The sequence below is a fragment of the Microcaecilia unicolor genome, chromosome 1, assembly GCF_901765095.1.
Source record: "Microcaecilia unicolor chromosome 1, aMicUni1.1, whole genome shotgun sequence".
NCBI lineage: Eukaryota > Metazoa > Chordata > Amphibia > Gymnophiona > Siphonopidae > Microcaecilia > Microcaecilia unicolor.
In genome coordinates, this window is record NC_044031.1 from 566,580,039 (window position 1) to 566,605,233 (window position 25,195).

Here is a 25,195-nt window from a genome sequence, read left to right on the forward strand (position 1 = left end):
ATTTGAAAGAAAACTTCCTATGCTCAATTGAGCAAAAAGGAAACTGTGAAAATTCACAAGGAACCATACATCAGTTGCTATTGATCAAGCAATTTTTAAAGAATTCAAAATGAAGAAAAGTTAATCTATTTTGACTTCGGGAATACATTTGACTCCCTTCTACATTACTGGATTATGGAAAGTATGACAATTTTTGGTATCAGTGAAAATATTTAAGGATTCCTCTAAAAAAAACAATAAAATTAAGAAAGACAATAATGTTTAATGGGAATGAATTAGATAACGTCAAAATAAAAATGGAATATTTCAAAGTGATTGATTATCACCTTTATTGTGCAATTTGGCAATGTTTCTACTGACAAGGCTTTAAGATATGGCAAATACTTGCTACTGATTGTCAAAATGAGATTAAAAAAAAAAGTTCCCATCTTTTTTTTTTATATGGACAACCTAATATTATATATTAAATCAAAATCTGATACGGAATCATTCCTAAATATGTGCAGGGACATTTTCAAAAGGATGTTCAAGTTAGAATCAGTGGTGTAGCTACATGGGGCCACGGGGTCTGGGTCCCTCCCAAATTTCCTCTGTGCCCCTGGTTTTGCTAACCCCCTAACCCCCACCAGCTGAAGTGTTATCCAGCGCCGGTCTCTGGCGCCGCCACGTTGCCTGCCCTGCTCTGTTTTCCCCTCACCTCCTGCATGCTCCTTTTAGTGAAATTGAGCATGCTTAGTTTCCCTAAAATAACCGTGCTGGATATGAGGGGAAGACAGAGAAGGACAAGCAACATGGTGGCACCGGAGTCCGGCGCTACACAAGGCTTCAGCTGGCGGGAGTTAGGGACCCCTGCCAGCCAAGGTATTTAAGTACATAAGTAATGCCACACTGGGAAAAGACCAAGGGTCCATCAAGCCCAGCATCTTGTCCATGACAGCGGCCAATCCAGGCCAAGGGCACCTGGCAAGCTTCCCAAACGTACAAACATTCTATACATGTTATTCCTGGAATTGTGGATTTATCCCAAGTCAATTTAGTAGTGGTTTATGGACTTGTCCTTTAGGAAACCGTCTAACCCCTTTTTAAACTCTGCTAAGCTAACCGCCTTCACCACATTCTCCGGCAACGAATTCCAGAGTTTAATTATGCGTTGGGTGAAGAAATATTTTCTCCGATTTGTTTTAAATTTACTACACTGTAGTTTCATCGCATGCCCCCTAGTCCTAGTATTTTTGGAAAGCGTGAACAGACGCTTCACATCCACCTGTTCCATTCCACTCATTATTTTATATACCTCTATCATGTCTCCCTTCAGCTGTCTCTTCTCCAAGCTGAAAAGCCCTTGCCTCCTTAGTCTTTCTTCATAGGGAAGTCGTCCCATCCCCGCTATCATTTTAGTCGCCCTTTGCTGCACCTTTTCCAATTCTACTATATCTTTCTAGAGATGCGGCGACCAGAATTGAACATAATACTCAAGGTGCGGTCGCACCATGGAGCGATACAATGGCATTATAACATCCTCACACCTGTTTTCCATACCTTTCCTAATAATACCCAACATTCTATTTGATTTCCTAGCCGCAGCAGCACACTGAGCAGAAGGTTTCAGTGTATTATGGACGACACCCAGATCCCTTTCTTGGTCCGTAACTCCTAACGTGGAACCTTGCATGACGTAGCTATAATTCGGGTTCTTTTTTACCACATGCATCACCTTGCACTTGCTCACATTAAACATCATCTGCCATTTAGCTGCCCAGTATCCCAGTCTCGTAAGGTCCTTCTGTAATTTTTCACAATCCTGTCGCGAGTTAACGACTTTGAATAACTTCGTGTCATTAGCAAATTTAATTACCTCACTAGTTACTCCCATCTCTAAATCATTTATAAATATATTAAAAAGCAGCAGTCCTAGCACAGACCCCTGAGGAACCCCACTAACTACCCTTCTCCATTGTGAATATTGCCCATTTAACCCCACTCTCTGTTTCCTATCCTTCAACCAGTTTTTAATCCACAATAGGACATTTCCTCATATCCCATGACCCTCCAATTTCCTGTGTAGCCTTTCATGAGGTACCTTGTCAAATGCCTTTTGAAAATCCAGATACACAATATCAACCGGCTCCCCTTTGTACACATGTTTGTTTACTCCTTCAAAGAATTGAAGTAAATTGGTCAGGCAAGATTTCCCCAAACAAAAGCCCTGCTGACTTGGTCTCAGTAATCCATGTCCTTGGATGTGCTCTGTAATTTTGTTTTTAATAATAGCCTCTACCAATTTCCCCGGCACCAACGTCAGACTCGCCGGTCTATAATTTCCCGGATCTCCCCTAGAATTTTTTTTTTAATATTGGCGTTACATTGGCCACCCTCCATTCTTCCGGTACCACGCTCGACTTTAAGGGTAAATTGCATATCACTAACAGTAGCTCCGCAAGCTCATTTTTCAGTTTGTTGCGGCAATGGGTGGGGAGTGGCAGGGTGGGGGGGGGGTAGAAGAACAAAATGTGCCCCCTACCTCGGGCTCTGGCCCCCTCCCACCGTGAAGTCTGGCTATGCCCTTGATACCTAGTTTCCCTGTGCTGTGGCCGTTCATCCTAAGGGGATTGTGCCCCTTGGTGCTAATGTTGAGGGGCATTTTTGAACGGGGATGCCCATCTCTAAGGGTGCCCATCTCCGAGGATGGCGCTGCGAAGGGACGGGGCTGACCGTATTTTCGAATGAGATGGGCGTCCATCTTTCATTTCAATAATATGGTTGGGGCCGGCCAAATGTCAGGGATGGCCGGGTTTGAAATGGCCGGCCTCGGTTTTCGCCGATAATGGAAACCGAGGCTGGCGATCTCAAACCCAGCCAAATTCAAGGCATTTGGTCATGGGAGGAGCCAGCATTTGTAGTGCACTGGTCCACCTGACATGCCAGGACACCAACTGGGCACCCTAGAGGGCACTTCTAAAAATTAAAAAAAAAAAGCTCTCAGGTGCATAGCTCCCTTACCTTGGGTGCTGAGTCCCCCAAACCCCACTCCCCACAACTATACACCACTACCATAGCCCTAAGGGGTGAAGGGGGGCACCTACATCTTGGTACAGTGGGTTTCGGGTGGGTTTTGAAGGGCTCCCATTTTCCACCACAAGTGTAACAGGTGGGGAGGGGATGGGCCTGGGCCCACCTGCCTGAAGTCCACTGCATCCACTAAAACTGCTCCAGGGACCTGTATACTGCTGCGATGGACCTGAGTATGACATTTGAGGCTGGCATAGAGGCTGGCAAAAAAAGTTTTTAAAGTTGTTATTTGAGGGTGGGAGAGGGTTAGTGACCACTGGGGGGAGTCAGGGGAGGTCATCCTTGATTCCCTCCGGTGGTCATCTGGTCAGTTCAAGCACTTTTTTGGGACTTGGACCTGAAAAAAAAGGGACCAAATAAAGTGGAACAAATTCTCGCCAGGGACGCCCTTCTTTTTTCCATTATCAGGCGAAGCCTGCCATCTCAATGCACGCCCCGATCCTGCCCCTATCCCGCCTTCACTACCCTACCAAAATGCCCACTTGAAGTTTGGCCGGCTCCGCGACGGAAAGCAGTTGGAGCCGGCCAAAATCGGCTTTCGATTATACTGATTTGGCCGGCTTCAGGAGATGGCCGTCCATCTCCCAATTTGTGTCGGAAGATGACCGGCGATCTCCTTCAAAAATAAGCTGGATGGTGAGTCTGGGGACTCTGTTAGTTTTACTATCAGTTTTGGTGAAGTGAAAGGTGAAAATTAAAGCTGCTTCTACTCCTTCAGCCATAGTAACTGGTCCCATGAATAAACATTTAACTACTCCTGCAGCAGTGAATGTCGCTTTTCAGGTAATTTCTTCACCCCACTCAGCTTCTAGCATTGGGGCATCATTTAGCCCTATTGAGAAGGTCCCTCCTCCAGTACATGGAAGGTCTAGTTTAGAAATGATACATTTAAAGTTGCAAGTTGTCATTGCATCCTAAGCTGTGTTTTCTCAAGAGACTGGTCCTGTTTCTTCTAGTGTTACTAAAGAAGTACTACCTATACCTAAACCTAAACTAATTTCCTTATTAAGGGACACCTCAGAAGGTTTGAATATGTTCACTGTGCCAGATGCAGTTACCTTAAAGGATATTTGGACTAACAATCATCTGTTGGTGAAAGGCATGGCTGAACAAGCTACTAATTTCTCTAAAGAAACATGTAGGAAATTGGTAGAAGTAGATAGAAGGTTGAATAAAGATTTAAAATAAAAAACATGTGACTTTTTTCATCTCAGGTGTCTTATTTAGGTGCAGCATGGGTTAAGGATAATTTCGGACAGCATAGAAATCTGGACTATTTGGAGAATTAACTAAGAGCACCGAGTACGGAACCTTAGGATTCAGAATTTTACAAAAACCCTTCTTATGTCACCTTTCATATTGTTTAAAAATTACCTTAAAGACATTTTTAATTGCCTAATGTGGATAACATATTCATATCTAAATTGTTTTATACCTGTTCTATATCGACTGTTTCAACTAAGGAAATGCAGGCTGTTATATATCCAACATTTTCCGATTTGACTCAATATCTTGATGCCTCTCAAAATGTTATTACTGCTAGGGCAACTCTTGTGGTTACTTTCATGACAGAAAAGGATAAATTATATGTGTTGAAGGCATATTTTCTTAAAAAAAAAGATTTCCCTTATTGAGGTCCAAAGATTTTTATATTTCCTAATATTTTTAGGGCTACAGATGAGAAAGCAATTTCTTCAGCTTAAATCGTCTTAGCTATTGGAGGTATATAGATGTTTAATCACCTATCAAGAAGTTAAGTATGTTTATTATGATCCATCTCAGCTGGAAGCTTTTTTTTATGGGTGTGAGTGTTTTCTGGTATTGTTAATTTAACCTCATTCTGTTCTCCATAGCTCAAACTCTGATGATCTATGGTAGTTGAGATAATGTCTGTTTTCCTTTATTGGTAATTAAAAGCCTTTAACATTTTTTGTTTATATAAAGTGGTTTGGTTTATAATATTTTCAAAAGTTAATACAAAGAAAAGAAAAAAGAAATTCCTACAGTCAGGCCATGTGATGATAAAATATCAGTTCATGACCAGTACCAGTGATATGATACACTGTAAGAATGGTCAATTGAAATCAGATACACCTTGATAACCTTGACTGGCAAACCAGAAAATTGATAACTCTAAGTAATGCCCTCCACCCTCACAGTGACATTGATAGACTATCCCTTTATGAGAAAAATAGATGCTCAAGGACTTCTGCATGCAAAACAGTAGAGGAGGAAGAATGAAGATTAAAAAGCAGCACTGCAAATCTACTGATTAAAATTGATAGGGAAGGACTATTTGCAGAAATAGGACCTTCATGGGCATTTTTAAAAGATATGCAAAACTGGACAACACCAGAGCATGGCAGTGGCTTAAAAATTGTACATTAAAGAAGGAAACAGATGGATTGATGTTTGCTTTCCAGGAACAAGAATTACACACAAATATCATCAAAGCAGAAATGAAAAAGGCAGGAAAGAACCAGGCACACCCATTAAGGGGGGCCAACCACAACCGGGCTGAAGGCCGGTGAAGACAGAGGAGGGGAGGGGGTGGAGGGAACAAGGAGGGACGGATAGGGAGCAGAGAGAGTAGAGGGAGGCGGGCAAGGAATGAAAGGGGAGGGGCAAAGAAAAAGGGGGAGGAGTGAGAAGTAGGAAGAACACAAGGGAGTCATTTCGAATTAGGAGGCAGGAGAAGAGCAGCGTTGGCCCACCTGCCCACCCACTGGCAAGGCACAGATTGTCGCAGTGAGGCGTTAGGCTACAATGGTTATGCACAGATAGCAATGGATACACAGCAGCTTCACAGCTGGCAGTTACAAGCGTTGGGGTAACTGCTGCTGCAGAATGAGTTGTTTGAAAGTTACAAAGTTGATAAAGGTTGGGCTTGCAGGTTAGCAGCCTTATAATAAGGAAGCTTCGATGGCTGGGAGGCCCAGAGCGTCACAATGTAAAATGTGGTGGGTGCCTCCTTCAACGGGAGGCACCAATTGACATCGGGAGCCCCAGGGGCTTGGGGCGGCCTGTCCTGGGGCTCAGAAGGTGCAACTATGTTTAAGAGCTGTGTACCCGGGTAGAAATTTGTGTAATCTTTATTTGAAGATGAAATGTATTGCATTTAAGTTGTAATGTTTTGATGTTCCTGGCAGCGGCCAAAATAAATCCAAATCGAACAAAGATACGGCTTACAGTGTGGTATTGAGTGAGACATGGGATAGAATATCTGAGTTTGTGCCGAATGCCCGAGTTGTGACTGTAAATGCTGTTTGAGCAAGACAGGGATTAACTCCCAAGCTCCCTCCTCCCTCCCATTTACAAAGACACAGCTATGCCAACACAGCCCATTCAAAGCTTTGTAAAAAAAAGGGGGGTTGGGTAAATGTTTGGTCATGTACTTACTAGATGCAGAAAATTGCACAGAGTGAATATAAAACCAGACAAAAAAAGTTATTGAAAATAATCAAGCAAAACTTTTATTGGAATTCAAAATCCAAACTGACTGACCCTTAAAATGTAACAGCCCAGACATTACTTTGACTGAAAGGAACATTGGTTTATTGATATAGCCCTTCCAATGTACAGTAATACAGCAATGTGGAAGATAGGAAATTTGAAAATGTCACAAAATACTGAGATCTGCAAATAGAAATTGTGAGAATTTTGAAAAAGAAATTAACAGTATTACTGTCATCAGGCACTAGAACCAATACCAATGAACAGGGTACTTCATACATTATTATGCCCTACCTTCATGATTCCCAAGCCCTTGGGTAGAGCTCAAGTCATAATGAAGAGAATTGGGCAATACTGGCTGCGAGACACTATTTGTGAATTGTTGATAATAATAATAAGAAGGATGAGCCATGGGACACTTCATAATGTAAGGATTTTTAGTCATAGAAACAAATTATTCTAGCAGATAAAGAGCATAAGGCTACTCTAGTTTCAAGTTGTATTAAAATTTACTATCCTGCCCAACAGTATGTGCCATCTAGGCAGTTTTCAGTATAAAAGCTGGGGGAGACAAAGCAATCTAGACTCAAAAACATACGATAGAGACAGAGGGTGGAACTACAATCTTTGATAGGGCAGGAGGGGGGAAAACACAAGAGGCTAACATTTGTGTATTCTAGAGCTCTACAGTAAGCTCTGCCCAGTCGCCCAATCTAGTGTGTCTATTCCTAAAACAACAACTTCCGACCTACTTAGTCTCTGATATTACACTCATTTCCTCATTACTAATGATCCTTTGTACTTGTCCATTGCTTTGTTGAATTACCTGACAATGTTTCCAAGGTCCACTTCAATTATCCATGTGCACCGAAGGTTATTATCGTATGGAAAAGGATAACCTGGAGACAAGATTCTTCCTGATGACTCTCCTTTAAATCGGCCACCACATTCAGCTAATAAAAGAAAACAGAGTATAATATAATATTTTATCTGGTGTTTTATTTATTTATTTATTTATTCATTTTATTTCATTTATATCCCACATTTTCCCTGTCAAATTGGGTTCAATGTGGCAAACTAATTATTATATTACCAATACAAATCAGGTTCAATGTATTTAACGTATTTAAATACTCTGTTTTGTGGTGGAGTTGTACTTTGGTGAATATTTTTTAATGAAAAGTCTAAATATAACAAATTCTCAAAAATGCTATCAAAGTGAAAATCATACTTTGCTTGATTTCTTAGTGGTAAGACATATTGATTGCTTTTAAAGCATTTCAAACACTACTGGTTTGATGAACAGTAAGTTTCTTTAATTTCATTATCACAAGTGAAAATATAGCACCAGAAAAATTAAATTAATATTAAATTAAAGTCCAGATCCTATCAGGTCAAATCACAAAGCTCTATTTCTTCCCCATGGTTGAACCCAATTTGACAGGGAAAATGTGGGATATAAATGAAATAAAATGAATAAATAAATAAATAAATAAATAAAACACCAGATAAAATATTACAATACAAATTAGTCAGTGAATCCATCAGTATAAAATACTTGTAGGATTGAGTTAAAATAATGATTAAATAGAATGTGATAATTAATTGGAAAGAATAACATTATGAAGTGAAAAAGAATGAAAATAGTCACTTTGTGTTAGGATTGTTCCTTATAGGGGGATCCATCAGTAAAAAATTCTTAAAAAGAAAGGATTATAAAGATTTCCAGAATTTCAAATAATTATACTCCCATCTTACTAGTTTTGGGAGGGAGTTCCACCATTTGGTACATTGGTAAGGGAACCCTGCAGTGAAAGCTGATTATATACCACTTTTTTGCAACTAGAAAATGAGGAGTTAAATAGTCTCTGGAACCAGGAAGAGCGTTACGTAAGGATAGATAAATTCAAGGTTGCATATAATCTGGGGATAACCCAGTAGAGTTTTGAAAATGAATAAGCAGAGTTTAAAGGCTGTTCTGGATATTATGGAAACCAATGTAGTTCCTTGAGCAGAGAAGTTTTCTCAAAATGTGTGACTTTGTCTGGTTGCGGTGTTTTGGGCTGTTAGTAATCTTTTTAAGGTTAGTTCTTTGCAGCCGGCATAAATGACATTGTAATAATCAAATGAAATACTACTAATGACTATACCAGGGTTCTGAAGATACCATAAGGGAAGAGATATCTGATTCTTTTCACCTTCTACATTACTCTGAATGTTTTAGCTGTGATTGCTTGATCTTGGGCATCGAAAGACGTATACCAGAGTCTATTATTACGCCTAATATCTTTAGTTGTGACTCCAGCGGATAAGTTACTTGATCAATGGTAAAGCAATAGTAATGTATAGTGTGATATAGGTTAGATAAGATCAATAATTTGATTTTTTTTTCTCTAATTTCAATTTAAAGGTGGAAGCCCAATTTTCTATCAGATCAAGGCCAGCTTTAACATTATTCAGCACATCTTCAATGATATTGTCAAAAGGGATGTAAATTGTTACATCATCTGTGTAAATGACATTTTTGTAACCCCGGGCATCCAGAAACTTCCCTAGAGGGGCCATCATAAAACTGAACAGGATGAGTGATAGGGGAGAGCCCTGTAGCACTCCACAGTCTGGTGACCATGGGGAAGAAAAAGAGCTTTGTGATTTGACCTGATAGGATCTGGACTTTAATTTAATATTAATTTAATTTTTCTGGTGCTATATTTTCACTTGTGATAATGAAATTAAAGAAACTTACTGTTCATCAAACCAGTAGTGTTTGAAATGCGTTAAAAGCAATCAATATGTCTTACCACTAAGAAATCAAGCAAAGTATGATTTTCACTTTGATAGCATTTTTGAGAATTTGTTATATTTAGACTTTTCATTAAAAAATATTCACCAAAGTACAACTCCACCACAAAACAGAGTAATCAAAATGATACTATATTTAGAGGCATTATTAACATCTTTTTATTTATTTATTGCTACTCATACCTGTTCTTTGTAACTAAGGGGCTCATTTTCGAAAGAGAAAAAAGATTAAAATGTTGCATAAACCAGCATTTTGACATTTTTCTTGACAAAACATTCAAATTGTTATTTTTGAAACCCATTTTCTACTGGTTTTCTATACTGTCCTTCCTCCTCCCCACATCCCCACAAGTATGTAGGTAATGGTGGAGAATTATCAACCTGTATCACTTTCCCCTTTTTTTGATACATGACGTGTATAGTACAGGGTCTCTTTTTTTCTAGTTTAGATATGATTTGACAGGGGTTTGATCAGGGGATGGTTGCTTGGATATTTCTGCTGAATATGATACTTTTAACCATACAATGCTTCTTACTAGATTAAAAAGGATTGGATATCACTGACTGTCTTGAATTAGTTAGTATCATTTTTTTGTCAGACCACGTTCAGCATATCAATTAAGGAGCAGCATTTTCTTCTTGCCAACTGCTTTCAGCAGACATACCACAGGGATCAGCTCCGTCTGCTATTTTATTTAATCTATGTCTGACACCACTGTAATGCACAATAAAAGATTTATGCAGGGGATGTTCAGTTCTTTCTGCCTATTAATTCTTCTATTGACAGTGCAATAAAGTTAGCAGATATCTGCTGGAGAGAAGTTCAAGGATGGATGTTTGATAATCAATTACCTCCTAATTCTAGAAAGCTGCATGCCCAAATTTCTGACCAGTGTGTAAATTTTCACAAACAACTTATAGAACAAAATCATTTGAGCAGGTCACTTAATAGATTAATTAGATGCTAACTGGCTTTAACAACTAATTATTGGCTATAGTTGGTTGTTAATTAGCACTAATTGATATGCACAACTGCCCTTAGTCAATATTCTATAAGTTGTGCGCTCAAATTTCAGAGTGTTGCAAGTCCTGTGAGTGCATGTCCCTGGGAAGGGTATTGCCAGGTCAGGGATATGTCAGGTTCTTTGCTGTGACTACTGCTATGGGTCATAAGCAGCATTTTGAACCCCGGTGGCCATAAGGGCAGGAGTGGAGGGGGATTGCTCTCACCCTGCCACACTAGATTACCAGAGAACCTGTAGCTGACTCCTGGGACTTCTGGGTGGGTGAGAGAATCAGGATATCCCACTGGGGTGGGGTATCTTTCCGAGGGGATTCTTGGTTGAGGGTGTTCTGTTTGGAGGAGTGTTAACTCTGCATGGGATTGGAGGGGGGCTTTGTATAGGGGTGATGGGGATGGGGATCAGAATGACCAAAGTGCTAGGGGGATTGGGAGAGGGCTGCGCCACTGCTGAAGCATGTACTTTTTTTTAAACTCGAGAATTGCTAGGGCCCACATATATCAGCAGGTAGCAGAGATAAAGTAGACCCATGTGGTAGATGTCTGCCCTGTATACTAAATGCAGTGCAGATGCTGGCTATGCCTCCTGTATTTACTGCACAGGCTTTGCACATATTGGACTAGATATCATGCCTAAAAAATTGGTGCTGAAACAAAATACACCTAGGCGTATTCTATATTGTATGCTTAAATTTAGGCATACTTTATAGAATAAGCCTAAATTTCCACGCAGTTTAAAGAATATTCCAAGTGCCCATCCAAGTGACTAAATTTAGTTGCGGGCAGTTATACCAAGTAAAACTTGGTGTAAATGCCAATGCCTATATTCTATAGCAACATGCATAGATTTTAGAAATGCCCAAGACCTGCTTATTCCACGCCCATGGCCATGCCCCCTTTTCTACACACATGACTTAGAATTTGCACGCATCACGTTAAAGAATATGCTTAGACAGTTGTGCAGATAAATTCTAATCTATCCTTCTTTATCTGGAGCATTATGGTAACCCTAAAGAAACAGTATTCTCTGGTTATGCATGACTTTGACAGTTATATTTAATTAAATGCCATGAAGAGGTAAAAGGCAGATGGATTTTTTTGATTGTGTTGACATTTACAAGTGAAATTTATGCTTCTAGAAAAGTCTATTACCAATACAAGATGGCAGAGGATAGTCCCACGCCCTTCGTTCTCCTGTCATGCATTTTAGAAGACTACTCCCATGTAGTGTGTATCCTGGGTTGCATCCATAGATGATAGTACTTCCAGCAAAATGACCCTGATCACTGATCTTGTATCCAAACTGAGGCACACCAGGATCTTCACAGTGTGAAAGTTCAAAACCTGTGAAAATTCACAATGGGCACAGAGACAAGACATTGAGCAGAAACAGTAATTTAGAATAACGGGGAGCCAAGAAAATGTAAGCACATAAATATTTTTCTTACATTACAAAAATGTTTATTAAAAAGAAAGAATAAATCCTTAGGGGGGTCATATTTCAAAATTAACTACATAGATGCAGAGTTATGGGTACTTTAACCATGGGCTTCATACCAGTTTTTAAAGGGAATATATGTACTGTGCTGTGATGAAGTAGTAAGAGTAGAAGCAAGGAAAACTTCCCAGTAGGTAAAAAAAAAAACAGTATAAAAGGAAAGGACTCTTGCAGAACCAGGGACAGGGAGGTTCCAAGGTATTACCCAGGCAACAAACAACTGAGGCCTCCTTTTATTAAATGGCGGTAAGCCCAACGCGGGCTTACCGCTTGCTGTACAGGAAGTACCACCGGGCTACCGCAGCAGCCCAGCGGTACTTTCCATCCCTAGTGCGCCGTCATTTTCAGCGCTACAATTTTTAAAAAATTTTTGTAGCACCAGAGTGTACCCAGTGGTAATCGGGCAGTGCCAAATGCTGCCCGGTTACCGCCGAGTTAACATGAGAGCCCTTACCGCCACCTCAATGGGTGGCGGTAAGAGCCCCCCCCCCCGAAATGGTCATGCGGTAAGTGCTTTACTTGTCACATGGCCATTTCCTGCAGGAAGGCGAGACTTCCCTTTTACCAGTTGGGGTAAAAGGGGGCCTCGGCACGTGTGTAAAACATGTACCGACGCCAGCACCATCCCCCATTTGCCGCAGTTTGGTAAAAGGGGCCCTGAGTTACTAAGACCATTCCCCTGCATTTAAAAGGGAACCTATTACCTTATCAGAGGAGGAGCTCCAGCTTCCTTGGAGTCATATAAGACTGTCTACCAATACTAGGCAGGATGGAGCTGTTCCACCGCCGACTGTAAGGATAATGTGGCTGCGTAAGGAGTTGAACCTGAATTCATGGACCTAGAAACAGCTGGAGATTACCAGGAACCCATAGGAGGGCAGTTAATGGAGGTGTGGGAGTACTGGCAGACTATCGCATAGGATGTGGGGCTTATCTTAAGCAAACCCAGGTGAACTTTAGAAAACCCTGGTGAACGTTTCCTTTTTCACAGTCTCCGGAGTGAAAGATAGCAAACCTTCTCTCAATTAAAAGCTTTCATGTAGGTAGGGTTGTGACAGACTGAGCTAGTTAAGTGTAGAAATGCTAGTCTAAAACTAATCAAATTGAAGACCTAAGAGAGAAAAGGAAATTGGGAGAGTTATTTAAAGAATTTACCTATATGGTTCATTCTATGAGGTGAAAGATTTTGGGTAATAATTTAGACATGATTTGTTTAAGATAAAGAAATTAAAGAAACCAGTGGAGGACTTATGAGAGCTCATTTACTTTACATAAGTTAATTTGAATATTTAAGGAGAACTTGTTTGCTCCCCTTGAGGCTTTCTTCTTTCTGAACAAAAAGCCCAGATTCCACTGGATTCTTCTGGACTGGAGTCTTTTGTTGAACTCCAGAGGACAGCTTGCCAAGAGGACATGCCACAGTGCATATTTTCACTTCAAAAACTGTTCTGACAAAAATTCATCACAAAGATTTCTACTTGTATTTTTATAGGTGGGTTTTTTTTTTTTCAATTAACATGAACATCTTATCTGTGCTTTTATTTCCCTTCCCTGACCTAAATGCCCCATCTTCCCTGGAAATACCTATGACTCTATGTAGGTACTGTAGAAGTACACATGCTGTTGATACCACTAGGTACATTTTCTCAATGAGTGGTTATCTGTCAAAAGCTTTCAAAAATTGCACTCAGGGACTGTAATTTTATAATAGAACAGGTAAACAGGGAAGACACTTTTAACCCTCTATTGCCCAGGTATAAAAACTTAGATGGTGAGCTCTCTAGGGACAGAGAAAGTACCTGCATATACCCCAGGATTATATATTTATTTTATATATTTATTGGGAATTATTAACCACTTTTATGAAGAGATTCACCGAAGGCAGTGTACAGTAGGTACAGTTTAACATAAAACCTATAATTTTGTTAACAGCATAACAATAGGAAAATAACCAAGAATGCACATAAATACAATAAATAAGGTAAACTTAAGAACAGTAAATTGAAACCTAATAACAGAACTACTGCAAAACAGTACCAAAAATGTACGCATTTAACAGCACTGGAATTCAAATACCAGAGATATAATACAATATTAATATAATACAAATGATAAACCTAATAAGCATGCATTAGAACATTCAACTAACATAGATATGATTCCAAAGATTTTCTAAACTACAGCTTACCATATAACTGAGGGACCAAGGGCAGATATATGATGGGAACAAGATGTGTGGTACAGAGTCAGTTGGGATAATTTGATGGTTAGTTAAAGTCAAGGCTAGTCTGTTGTATAGTTAAGCAAGAGATAAGGAACTGATCTGGGTTACAGTGTATGTAGTGCACCCAGGGCCCTGTTTACAAAGATGAGCTAGCATTTTTAGCGGGCGCTAAAAATTAGTGTGCGCTAACCATGTAAACACCCACAGAAGTGCTCCTTGTTGGGGTGAACTTTTAAAATTTGGGACATTATGAAGTAATAGCAGCTGCTGTGCAAAGTTTGATGCTACATTAGCAGTGGGATAATACAGCACAGAATGAGAATTCAGTTAAGTACTATGTTTTTTTTTTTGTTACATTTGTACCCCACACTTTCCCACTCATGGCAGGCTCAATGCGGCTTACATGGGGCAATGGAGGGTTAAGTGACTTGCCCAGAGTCACAAGGTGCTGCCTGTGCCTGAAGTGAGAATTGAACTCAGTTCATCAGTTTCCCAAGACCAAAGTCCACCACCTTAACCAATAGGCCACTCCATTTACTGTTTTTTTGAGAGAGACAATTGAATTTAAGACAAGTAGGGGATTGTGTTTAACAGAAGAGTGTGGGAATGTTTTGGGACTTTAAAGAACCTAAACTTGTTTTTTTCAGTGGCGGCTTTTTCTCCTGGTTTGGGAGTTGTTTCCCACTGTTGTTTTTTCAGTCAGGCCTAAGTCGATGATAGAAATCCCATAGAGGTTTTGCTGAAAAGTCTATGACTCTCCTCGAGGTAATTGAGGCTTTAGTTTAAATGATAGCCCTGCATCACACCTTCTGTTTATACAATCAATAGAGCAGAAATAAAGGTTTATATTGTTGGTATGGTACATTTTGATCTCCAAAATTAATGATATATTTGACAAAGTGCCTCATGAACGACTCCTGAGGAAATTAGAATGCAATGGGATATTATTTAATAACCTATTATAGATTAAGAACTGGTTGAAAGATAGAAAACAGAGAGTAAGGATAAGTGGTCAGTATTCTCAATGGAGAAGGGGTAGATAGTGGGGTTCCCAGGGGTCTGTGCTGGGACCGCTGCTTTTTAACATATTTATAAATGATCTAGATGTGGGTATAATTAGAGAGGTAATTAAATTTGCTAGTGACACAGTTATTCAAAGTTGCTAAATCACATGATTGCGAAAAATTACAAGATGACCTTACAAGACTAGGAGATTGGGCATCCAAATGACAGGTGTCTTTTAATGTGAGCAAGTGTAAAGTGATGCATGTAAGGAAGAGGAAATCCAAACTATGCTAAATGATGCAGGGTTCCACATGAGGTGTCACTGCCCAGGAAAATGATCTAAGTGTCATTGTTGATGATATGATGAAACCCTCTGCTCAGTGTGCAGCAGAGGATAAGAAAGCAAATAGAATGTTTGGTACTATTAGGAAAGGAATTGAAACCTTTCAATGCTGCATTCGGCACCTAACTCTTACCGTTCAGTAATCCAGACTGCCCCATTTCAGACTGACTGTTCACTTGTCTTTTAGATTGTAAGCTCCTTGAGCAGGGACTGTTCCTCTATGTTAAACTGTACAGCGCTGCGTAACCCTAGTAGCGCTTTAGAAATGTTAAGTAGTAGTAGTGGTTTCCAAAGACTGCTTCATAATAATCCATTATGACTTTTACCTCCTAGTACCACCCACTATCCTTTCTTATAGTATTTTTGATCTCATACATTTCATCAATGATATCTAATCTTCTCATACTTCACACTAACACTATCTGCTTTTGTCTCACCTGGATTGTAAACTGCACTGAACCCTGTAAAGGGGATATAAGCGGTATACAAGAATTGTTTTGAATTTGAAAAACAAAAATGAGAATGTTAAAATGCCTTTGTATTGCACCATGGTGTGACTGCACCTCAAATACTGTGTGCAATTCTGTTCACTGCATCTCAAAAAAAGATACAGTGGAATTAGAAATGGTACAGAACAGGGTAACAAAAATGATAAAGGGGTTGGGACAACTTTTTTATGAGGAAAAGCTAAAGCTGCTAGGACTCTTCAGCTTGGAGAAGAGATGACAGAGGGGAGATATGATAAAGGTCTATATAATACTGAGTGGAGTGGATTAGGGAGTATGCAATGAATCTACTAAGTAGTAAATTTAAAACAAACTGGAGAAAATATTTCTTCACCCAATATGTAATTAACTCTAGAAATCATTCCCAGAGAATGTGGTAAAAGCAATTAGCTTAGCAAGGTTTAAAAATGTTTACATCATTTCCTAAAAGAAAAGTGCATAAGCCATTTTTTAAATGGACGGGGAAAATCTACTGCTTATTTATTTACTAGCCGTTATGCCCATTAAAATGGGCGAGATTTCCAGCTACCCTCCTCTCCAGGTCGCCGCTACCTTTCTCCCCACCCCCCCCCCCCAGAGTCGCCGGCACGGGCCCTCTCTTCGCGATTCAACTTACAGCGCCGAAACTGCAGCACGCAGATCAGCTGAGCTACCGTCGGCCTTCCTTCTCTGCCTGTGTCCTGCCCTCATGTAACGCAATGTCGATGAGGGCGGGACAGAGGCAGAGAAGGAAGGCCGACGGCAGCTGAGCTGATCTGCCTGCTGCGTTTTCGGCGCTGTAAGTTGAATTGCAAAGAGAGGGCCTGGGCTGGGTGGAGGTGGGACGGCGGTAATGACCTCGGCGGTTCCCTCCCTCCCCTTCGCGCAGTTTCCCTCTATGTCCTGCCCCCGTCATCACGTATTGACGTGGGGGCGGGACAGAGAGGGAAAGTCTCTACTGCGCATTTGTGGGTGAGTACGGTCACTCGCTATTTATATGTTTGATTTATGCAGCATAAAATCTGTTTTACTCTTTTGGGATATTGTCAGGTGCATGTGACCTGGATTAGCCACTGTTGGAAACAGGATACTAGGCCTGATGGACCGTTGGTCTGTCCCAGTATGACAATACTTATGTTTTTATGTACAAAAATAAAAATAGAACAATTCAATACAGCTTAGCAGTTCTAAGTATGTGTTGGTGGTTTTCCTGAGATAAATCTTCAAGTGAAAACATACACATACTTTCACTGAAAATTGAGGCATGGAGGGGCATAATCGAATGCAAACGCCCATCTCCATGGACGTCTATCTCCGAGAACGGGCACGTGAAGGGGCGGGACAGATCATTTTTTCAAAAAAGATGGGCGTCCATCTTTTTTTTCGATAATACGGTTTGTGCCGGGCAAATGCATCGGATTTGTGCGGATTTGAGCTGGGTGGTATCATTTTTCAGCAATAATGGAAACCAAAGGTGCCCAGCTCAAAAACGAACAAATCTAAGGCATTTGGTCATGGGAGGGGCCAGGGTTTGTAGTGCACTGGTCCCTCTCACATGCCAGGACACCAACCGGGCACCCTAGGGGACACTTGTAACAATTAAAAAAATTAAAATACCTCCATAGCTCCCTTCCCTTGGGTGCTGAGCCCCCCAAATCCCCCCATAACCCACTCCCCACAACTCTACACCATTACCATAGCACTTATGGCTGAAGGGGGGCACCTACATGTGGGTACAGTGGGTTTTCGGGGTGGTTTGGAGCGCTCTCATTTACCAGCACAAGTGTAACAGGTAGGGGGGATGGGCCTGGGTCCACCTGCCTGAAGTCCACTGCACCCACTAACAATTGCTCCAGGGACCTGCATACTGCTGTGATGGAGCTGGGTATGACATTTGAGGCTGTCATACAGGCTGGAAATAAAGTTGTTAAAGTTTTTTTTTTTTTAATGGGAGGGGGTTAGGGACCACTGGGGGAGTCAGGGAAGGTAATCGCCCATTCCCTCCGGTGGTCATCTGGTCATTTAGGGCACTTTTTTGGGACTTGTTTGTGAAAAAAGGGTCCAAAAAAGTGACCTAAATTAGCGTTAAAAACACCTTTCTTTTTTCCATTATTGGCCGAGCGCACCCATCTCTCCTCAGCTGATAAACACGCCCCAGTCCCGCCTTCACCATGCCTCCGATATGCTCCCGTCAACTTTGTCCATTTCCGCAACAGATTGCAGTTGGAGATGCCCAATATCAGCTTTCGATTATACCGATTTGGGCGCTCACGGGAGAAAGACGTCCATCACCCGATTTGGGTCGAAATATGGACGTCTTTCACTTTCGAAAATAAGCTGCATAGCTAGCTGGTAAAAAGTACATACTTTGCACCAACATGAGTATTAGAAAAATTTATTATTTCTAATCCAGGGCACAACAGCAAATATACGTAAGCAAAAAAAGTTAACAGAAGAAGCCCAAAATGTTTGATTCCAGCAATCCCACTCAAAACCCCCACAATCGTCTTCAAATGATAGTATAATAAGCCAGACACAATAAGTGTTCTTTCAGCAGTCTCTTAAACACTGATAGTTGTAATTCTTTTCATAGTCATAATGGCAATTTGTTCCATTCCACAGAGCCAATGCAGTAGCTCTTGTCAATGCTAGTTGCAACCGCTGCAAGGCAGGAACTACCAGATCACAGCCCATAAATGATCTCAGTGAACGTGTATCTTGATAGAAGACACAGAATCATGACCATTAATTTGTACTTTATGCTGTAACTCGAGGCAGCCATTTTAATCACTTTATATAGGCTGTAATATGTTCTAATCTCAAAATACCAAACAGCATAACTGCTAAATTTTGGGCAATCTGAATAGATTGAAGAGTTACGTGGAGGGGCATAATCAAATGTCGCCGCCGAAATAGATCCCTCTCCACAAAAGTTTAAATAAAGAAGATGTTGGGAACTAAAGGCAATTTAATTTGACCTCTGTTATAAGTAAATAAATGGGAATACTTCTAAAACAAAGAATAGTGAGGTTTCCAGAATCAAATGGATTGTAGGACCCAAGGCAGCATGGTTTTACTAGAGACAGGTTTTGTCAGAAAAAGTTTAATATTTTCTTTAAGTGAAAGGCCAGAGATTTGGATCAAGAGAGAGCGCTAGATTTTAGCAAAGCCTTTGACACAGTTCCGCATAGCTGACATATAAACAAAATTAATTTCTTCAGTATGTGTCTTAAAGTGACTGATTAGATTAGGAACTGGTTGAGTGATAGGCAACACAGGGTAGTGGTAAATTAAGCTCATTCTGAGGAAATCTACATTACAAGTAGTGTGCTGCAAGGATCAGTTTCTGGGTTGATTCTGTTAAACATTTTTGTAAGAGATATTGTACAACAGCTGTATGGTAAGGTTGTGGGTGATACTAAAACCTGTAATAGAGTAGTCACCCTTAATGATGTGGATAACATAAGGAGGGGCCGAGAAAAGCTTGACCAGAACAGGTCCCTTTTACCACAGCTTGATTAAAATTGTTAAAAACATATCTCAATATAAAACTAAATAAATACAAAGATAAAACACAAAAATAAAGGATAAAGGATAACAGTTGATGAAATATATAAATAATTATAAATTAATTAACTAAAAGAGTGTATAAGAGACATAGGGGGCCTTTCACTAAGCAGCAGCTAATGTAAGTTTTACCATGCAGTAGACATTAACACAGATCTGCACTAATGTCTTCCGTCTTATAAAAGCAGTCAGTGTGACATGGTTGTTGGGAGGAGGAATGGTCAGCTTTGATAGCTACAATCAGGTCTATTCTGTGTGCTAGCAGTCAAGACTTCCAATAGCACAATTGCACTAGAGTTAACAGACTACATAAGTACATAAGTGTTACCATACTGGGACAGACCAAAGGCCAATCAAGCCCAGTATCCCGTTCCCAACAGTGGCCAATCCAGGTTACAAATACCTGTCAAGACTCCAAAACAGTACAATATATTTTATGTTGCTTTTTATTTATTTTAGTTTCAATAAATTTTACAAGAAACACTTGTACAGAAAAGGAGTATTATCATAACAATTCAAGAAAATAGTTTATAAACAATATCTATTAAATGATAAATACTGCTAAAGTCCACAATGTAGGCAAGGCACTATTCAAAAATTGGTTAACATAGGAAAAAATGAACAGAACTTATTCCCCTTATCCTATTACGCAGGGCCCCTGTTACCACAGCTTAGTAATAGGGGCCCATTGTTTGATATTTTAGCACATGTTATTTTCCTCAGAGAATCTCATTTGGATTACATTAAATTACCTAGAAACCTTAAATACCATGTAAATCAACTTGCGAATTCATGCATAGCTAAATAATTGGGAAAATCACTTAAAGCTGTTATTTTGCAGAAAGCTCATTCACAGCATATGGAGGTAGAGCAAACTTTCTCTGCAGAAAAAAGTATGCACTTTTCCATGGACTTTTTTTTTTTTTGCAGGAGAGCAAGCTGCAAGGCTAATTTGAATTTTACTTAAACGAACAAGCACCATAAGAAAAGCATCCTTTGATACAGGCTCATTTTCTTGAAGGACCTCACAATTCAGTGCACTGGCCCCCATATGCTGGAAAGAAAAATAAAGATTCTATTTATTTTCAAAATTGATGTTTTTAGTACTTACTGGTATATACAAGCTGAAAGCCTTCATCTGTTTCTTCTGAGTCTGTGTTAAATTCCAGCCAAAGATGGTTTGAAGTGCTGCTTAAAGTCAGTCCTCTCATTGAAGATACCATAAATGCACCCAGCAGGTGGGCAGTATTATCTTTTCCATCATATATCTATAAAACACAGTTTTTCAGTACAGTGGTTACTTTATATAGCTAATCTAAAAGTAAAGCATTAGTAAGAAATAAAAAGAAAGCAAGAGACACTATTTAAGGGGCCTAATGGCAGTTTTTACTGTGATTCTTTTCACTTAGGGGCCCTTTTACCAAGCTGCATAAGCACCTATGTGCGCCCAACGCGCACAAAATTGGAGTTACCGCCCAGTTACCATATGGCCCTTGCGGTAATTTCAATTTTGGTGCACGTCCCCTAAGCGTGTCTGAAAAAATATTTTTTTTTATTTTTTGGCACGCTGCAGCTACATACGTCAAGTGGCATTTGACGTGCGTAGACCATTACCGCCTGGTTACCACATGAAACCTTACTGCTAGGTCAATGGCTTACGGTAAGGTCTCAGACCCAAAATGGTTGAGCAGCAATTTTTTATTTTGCCGCATGCCCATTTTCTGCAAAAAAAGGCATTTTTTTGTAGATGCATTAAAAAATTATTCTGTGCGCACCCAAAACACGTGTCTATACTACCGCAGTCCATTTTTCAGCGCACTTTAGTAAAAGGATCCCTTAGTAGATTACTGTACCGCCATTGTATTATGCATTATTTCAAAAGTATAGACAAGAAGCAATAGTGTCTACTACTTACACTTTCTATACCCTTGTAATTTCTATAATTCTTTTGGTCCAATCAGATTTTGAGTATTCTTGCAACTTACCAAAGGATTGAGTTTTGCTTTGTTTATATAGTTTATATAACTCTATCTGTGAAAAACAATCCATATAGACTAAATATATGTAGTTACTGAGATGCAATCCATAACACTTTTGCTACGAAGGGGGGCTTGCTAATGCTGAGTGATTTCAATATGCAGGATGTTGATTTAGACATCCCGTCTGCGGTGTCATCTAGAAGTAAGAAGACCCTGGATTTTCTCAATGAATTTGAATGGGAGAGGGCTGTACTAGATCTGATGCTTAAAAATGGGAGTGTGCTTTTCATGGCACATCTAGGATGCAGTGATCACTGGATAGTGTTATTAACTATTAGAGCACAGGCTAATTCAGGTTCCCTAGACATCGGAAAAAGTAATTTTGTAAAGATAGGGGAGTACCTCAGAGAGGGGTCCTTCTACAAAGCTGAAGTAAAAAGTGGCCTGTGGTAATGTGGGCATGTCTTTAGGCGTGCGTTGGGCCATTTTTAACCATGGCTGGGAAAAAAGGCAATTTTTTTTTAATGGGCCATGAAATGGGCCTGCGCTTATAATAAAACTAGCGCGTGCCTATTTATGACCTGAACCCTTACTGCCATCCACTGTCCTAGAAGTAAGAGCTCACACGCTACCTACACGGTAACCAGGCAGTGTGCGCCAACATGGGCGTGCTGCCGGTTATGTTCTATTGTGGGATTTGGCACACGCCAAAAGCAGAATTATGCCAGGTGAATGCACTACCCTGGCGATAGTGCAGCTCGGGTGCGTGCTACCTGCATGTTAGTGCTCCCATGCCTTGGTACAAGGGCCCCAGAGTTTGTTAACTGGATGAGAATGTCTAAGAGAAAGGGAAAAGCAATGAGCAAAATTGAAAGGAGATACTATATGACAACAAATCTACAGTAGCTGTTAGAAAAATAAGGAAACATACAAGGAAAAAGAAACTATTGTTTTTCAAAATACATAGACAAAAAAAGTAAGAGAAAAAGGTTAGCATTTGTAAACTATGAGAGAATGCTGAAAAAGCAAGACAGGCAACAGCATCTATAAAAAGTAAAGTGAACTAGGAAAGTAGACAGGAAAATAAGGATATAAATGAAAGGGAAAAAAAAGCAAACATAGTAAAATGGTTGACAATAACTTTTTCTTTTATTTTTTAGACATGTTAATAATAGAAATTCAAAAGTGGCATTGTGAGACTCAACTGAAGGTCAGGAATTTGTAGAGGCTGATGAGGAAAGAGCAGAGTTACATTTTCAAAAAATGGATGCTAAAATAAATGAAAATATAGTTTCTGTAATCCAGTGATGTAGGATCTGAGGCAGCATGGTTTCACTAGCGTTAGTTCTTCTAAGACACAACTGATCTATTTCTTTGACCAGGAAAACATAGAGTTGGATCATAGTAAACATTAGCTGTGTTATAAATAGATTTCAGTAAGATTTTGATATGTTTCCACATGGGCAACTAAAAACTCTTGGTATTGGCTCAAAAGAATGCTTTTATCTTCCTTCTTGAAACTGTTTCTTCTCTGTGCATTTTTGCTTTCCTGTCATTTCATTGTAGGTCTTCCTTTTCTGATCTATTGATTAGATTGTAAATAACTGATTTTCTCAATCCAATGAAAGGCAGTATATCAAGTACTAATAAACATATAAGTGGCTGATTGGTTTAAGAACTGTATGATAGTGAGGTGACAATGAGTAGCTGTAAATGGAGTTCATTCTGAGGATATGAGTGTTTGCAGTGGTTTGCCACAGGGATCAGTTCTTTTTTGGTGCAGATGTATGCAAATCTGGTTGTATGTGTAGATTTGTATCATAGCCTTGACATTTTGGATAATGAATAGTTAGATAGGATATTGCATTTTTGTTTGTGTTGCATGCTGGTAGATCTATCAAGCCAACCATATATTCTGCAACGAGGCTGAAGATTATTCTGTGGACCAGGGTGCATATATTGAAAAATATGCATGCTTTGACAGGTAGCCAGTGTAAGTTTGGAGTAGTGGGCTCATGCTTTCAAATTTTTTTTTTTTTTACAAATGTAAGTCTAGCTGCTCTGTTTTGTGCTATTTTTTAAACCTCTTTAATGTTTGTTCCTTGCATCCTGTGTATATTCCATTGCAGTAGTCCACATGGACAAAGACCATGGTTTGAACAAAGTGTTCGGAATATGTCTCCGGGGAGATAGTTTTTTATAAGCTTGAGTTTCTATATAGTATGGAACATTTCCTTAGTGGTTTTTGTGACCTGGTCATCGAAGGACAGATTTCGGTTGATGCTAACTCCTAGAATTTTTAGTTTTTCTGCTATTGTGATGGGTGTTCCCATGTTGTTAATGTTTGTGAAGCATTTTGTGTTGTGTGGTGATGTTAGTATTAGGCAATGTGTTTTTATCCCTGTTCAATTTTAGTTTGAATGCTGAGGCCCAGGTTTCCATAGTGTTTATGATGTCAGAGATATTGGTGGTAATTTCTGACAGATTCTTCTTGAAAGGGATGAAAATTGTTACATCATCAGCATATATGAAGGGGTTGTAGCCTTGTTTGGACAGTGATAGAGCAAGGGATGTCATCATTAGACTGAATAGTATTGGGAGAGTGTTGAACCCTGGGGGACCCCACACTTCGCTCTCCATGGGGAAGAGATTGTGAGCACTTTTCCTCCAATGCCAATTTTATTGAGTATTATTTGTAGGATGTAGTGGTCAACTGTGGTGGTCGAATGCGCTGGACATGTCGAACCGTAATAGAAGGATGTTTTTTCCCAATTGAGATTTCTTTTTTTTTTATTTTGTTAGTGGTGTGATCAGCACCATTTCTATGCTGAAGTGAGTCCTGAAACCTGATTGGAAGTCATGAAGTATGGAGGATTTGTCTATGTAGTCAACTAGCTGGTTGGCCATTATGCCTTCCATTACTTTCATCATTAGAAGTATGGATGTTACTGACCTGTAGTTAGAGGTACCTTTGATGTCTTTCTTGGTGTGCTTTGGAATAGGGGTGAATAGTATGTTGCCCTTTTTTTTATTGAGAATCCCTGAACATGAAGTTGAGGTGGGAGGTAAGGTGTTTGATGAATTGGTCAAGGGGTGATTTCAGAATATAATTGGGACATGTCTAACATGCAGTGGGCAGTGGAGAATTTTCTTATTGCTTGTGCTAATATCTCTTTTGTGAGTAGGGGGAAGGTTGTCCAAGTTTTGTCCACTGGGGTTTCCTCAAAGGGGTAATCCATTTTGCCAATAAAAATATGTTGGTTAGTGTCAGCTTGTGTTAAGCTCTTTCTTAGATTGAGGATCTTTTCCTCAATGTATCTGGCTAGTTCATTTACTTATGAGGGTTCATCATTTCTTTTTGTTAGAGGTTTGGTATTTAGTAGGTTGTTTACCAGATTGTATAATTTTTTCATGTCTCTATAATCTGTGCCTACCAGTTTTTTATATAACTTTGTTTTAGCCTGTTTTATTTTGATTCTGTATCTGTTTTGTGCTTCCCTCCACGCGGTTCTGTTGGTTTTGTTCTTGTTTTTCAGAAAGGTTCATTCTTGTCTTCTGCAATGTGATTTTAAAGTTTTCAGGTCCATATCATACCAAGGGGCTGCTGATATGTGATTTTGTCCGTTTTTTGTTTTCATGTGTGCAATTTCATCTAGCATGATTGTGCTTCTGTCCCAATCTGACAGGAATTCTTCTGAATCAGTTCTTAGGGACCATTGATTTTCACATAAAGCTGTCCAAAATTTTGT

The 25,195-nt window shown here is 39.7% G+C and overlaps 1 protein-coding gene across 1 annotated transcript in view; it reads right to left on the reverse strand.

Annotated features, from left to right (window-relative positions):
* CSMD3 (CUB and Sushi multiple domains 3) overlaps positions 1 to 25,195 on the reverse strand; it is a 2,043,988-nt gene that overhangs the window by 803,313 nt on the left and 1,215,480 nt on the right. Inside the window, exons 24-26 of the mRNA XM_030189879.1 lie at positions 20,579 to 20,735; positions 11,498 to 11,689; positions 7,349 to 7,475 (exon numbers count right to left, since the gene is read on the reverse strand). Coding sequence (XP_030045739.1) covers positions 7,349 to 7,475; positions 11,498 to 11,689; positions 20,579 to 20,735 — 476 coding nt within the window. The remainder of the gene's footprint in view (positions 1 to 7,348; positions 7,476 to 11,497; positions 11,690 to 20,578; positions 20,736 to 25,195) is intronic.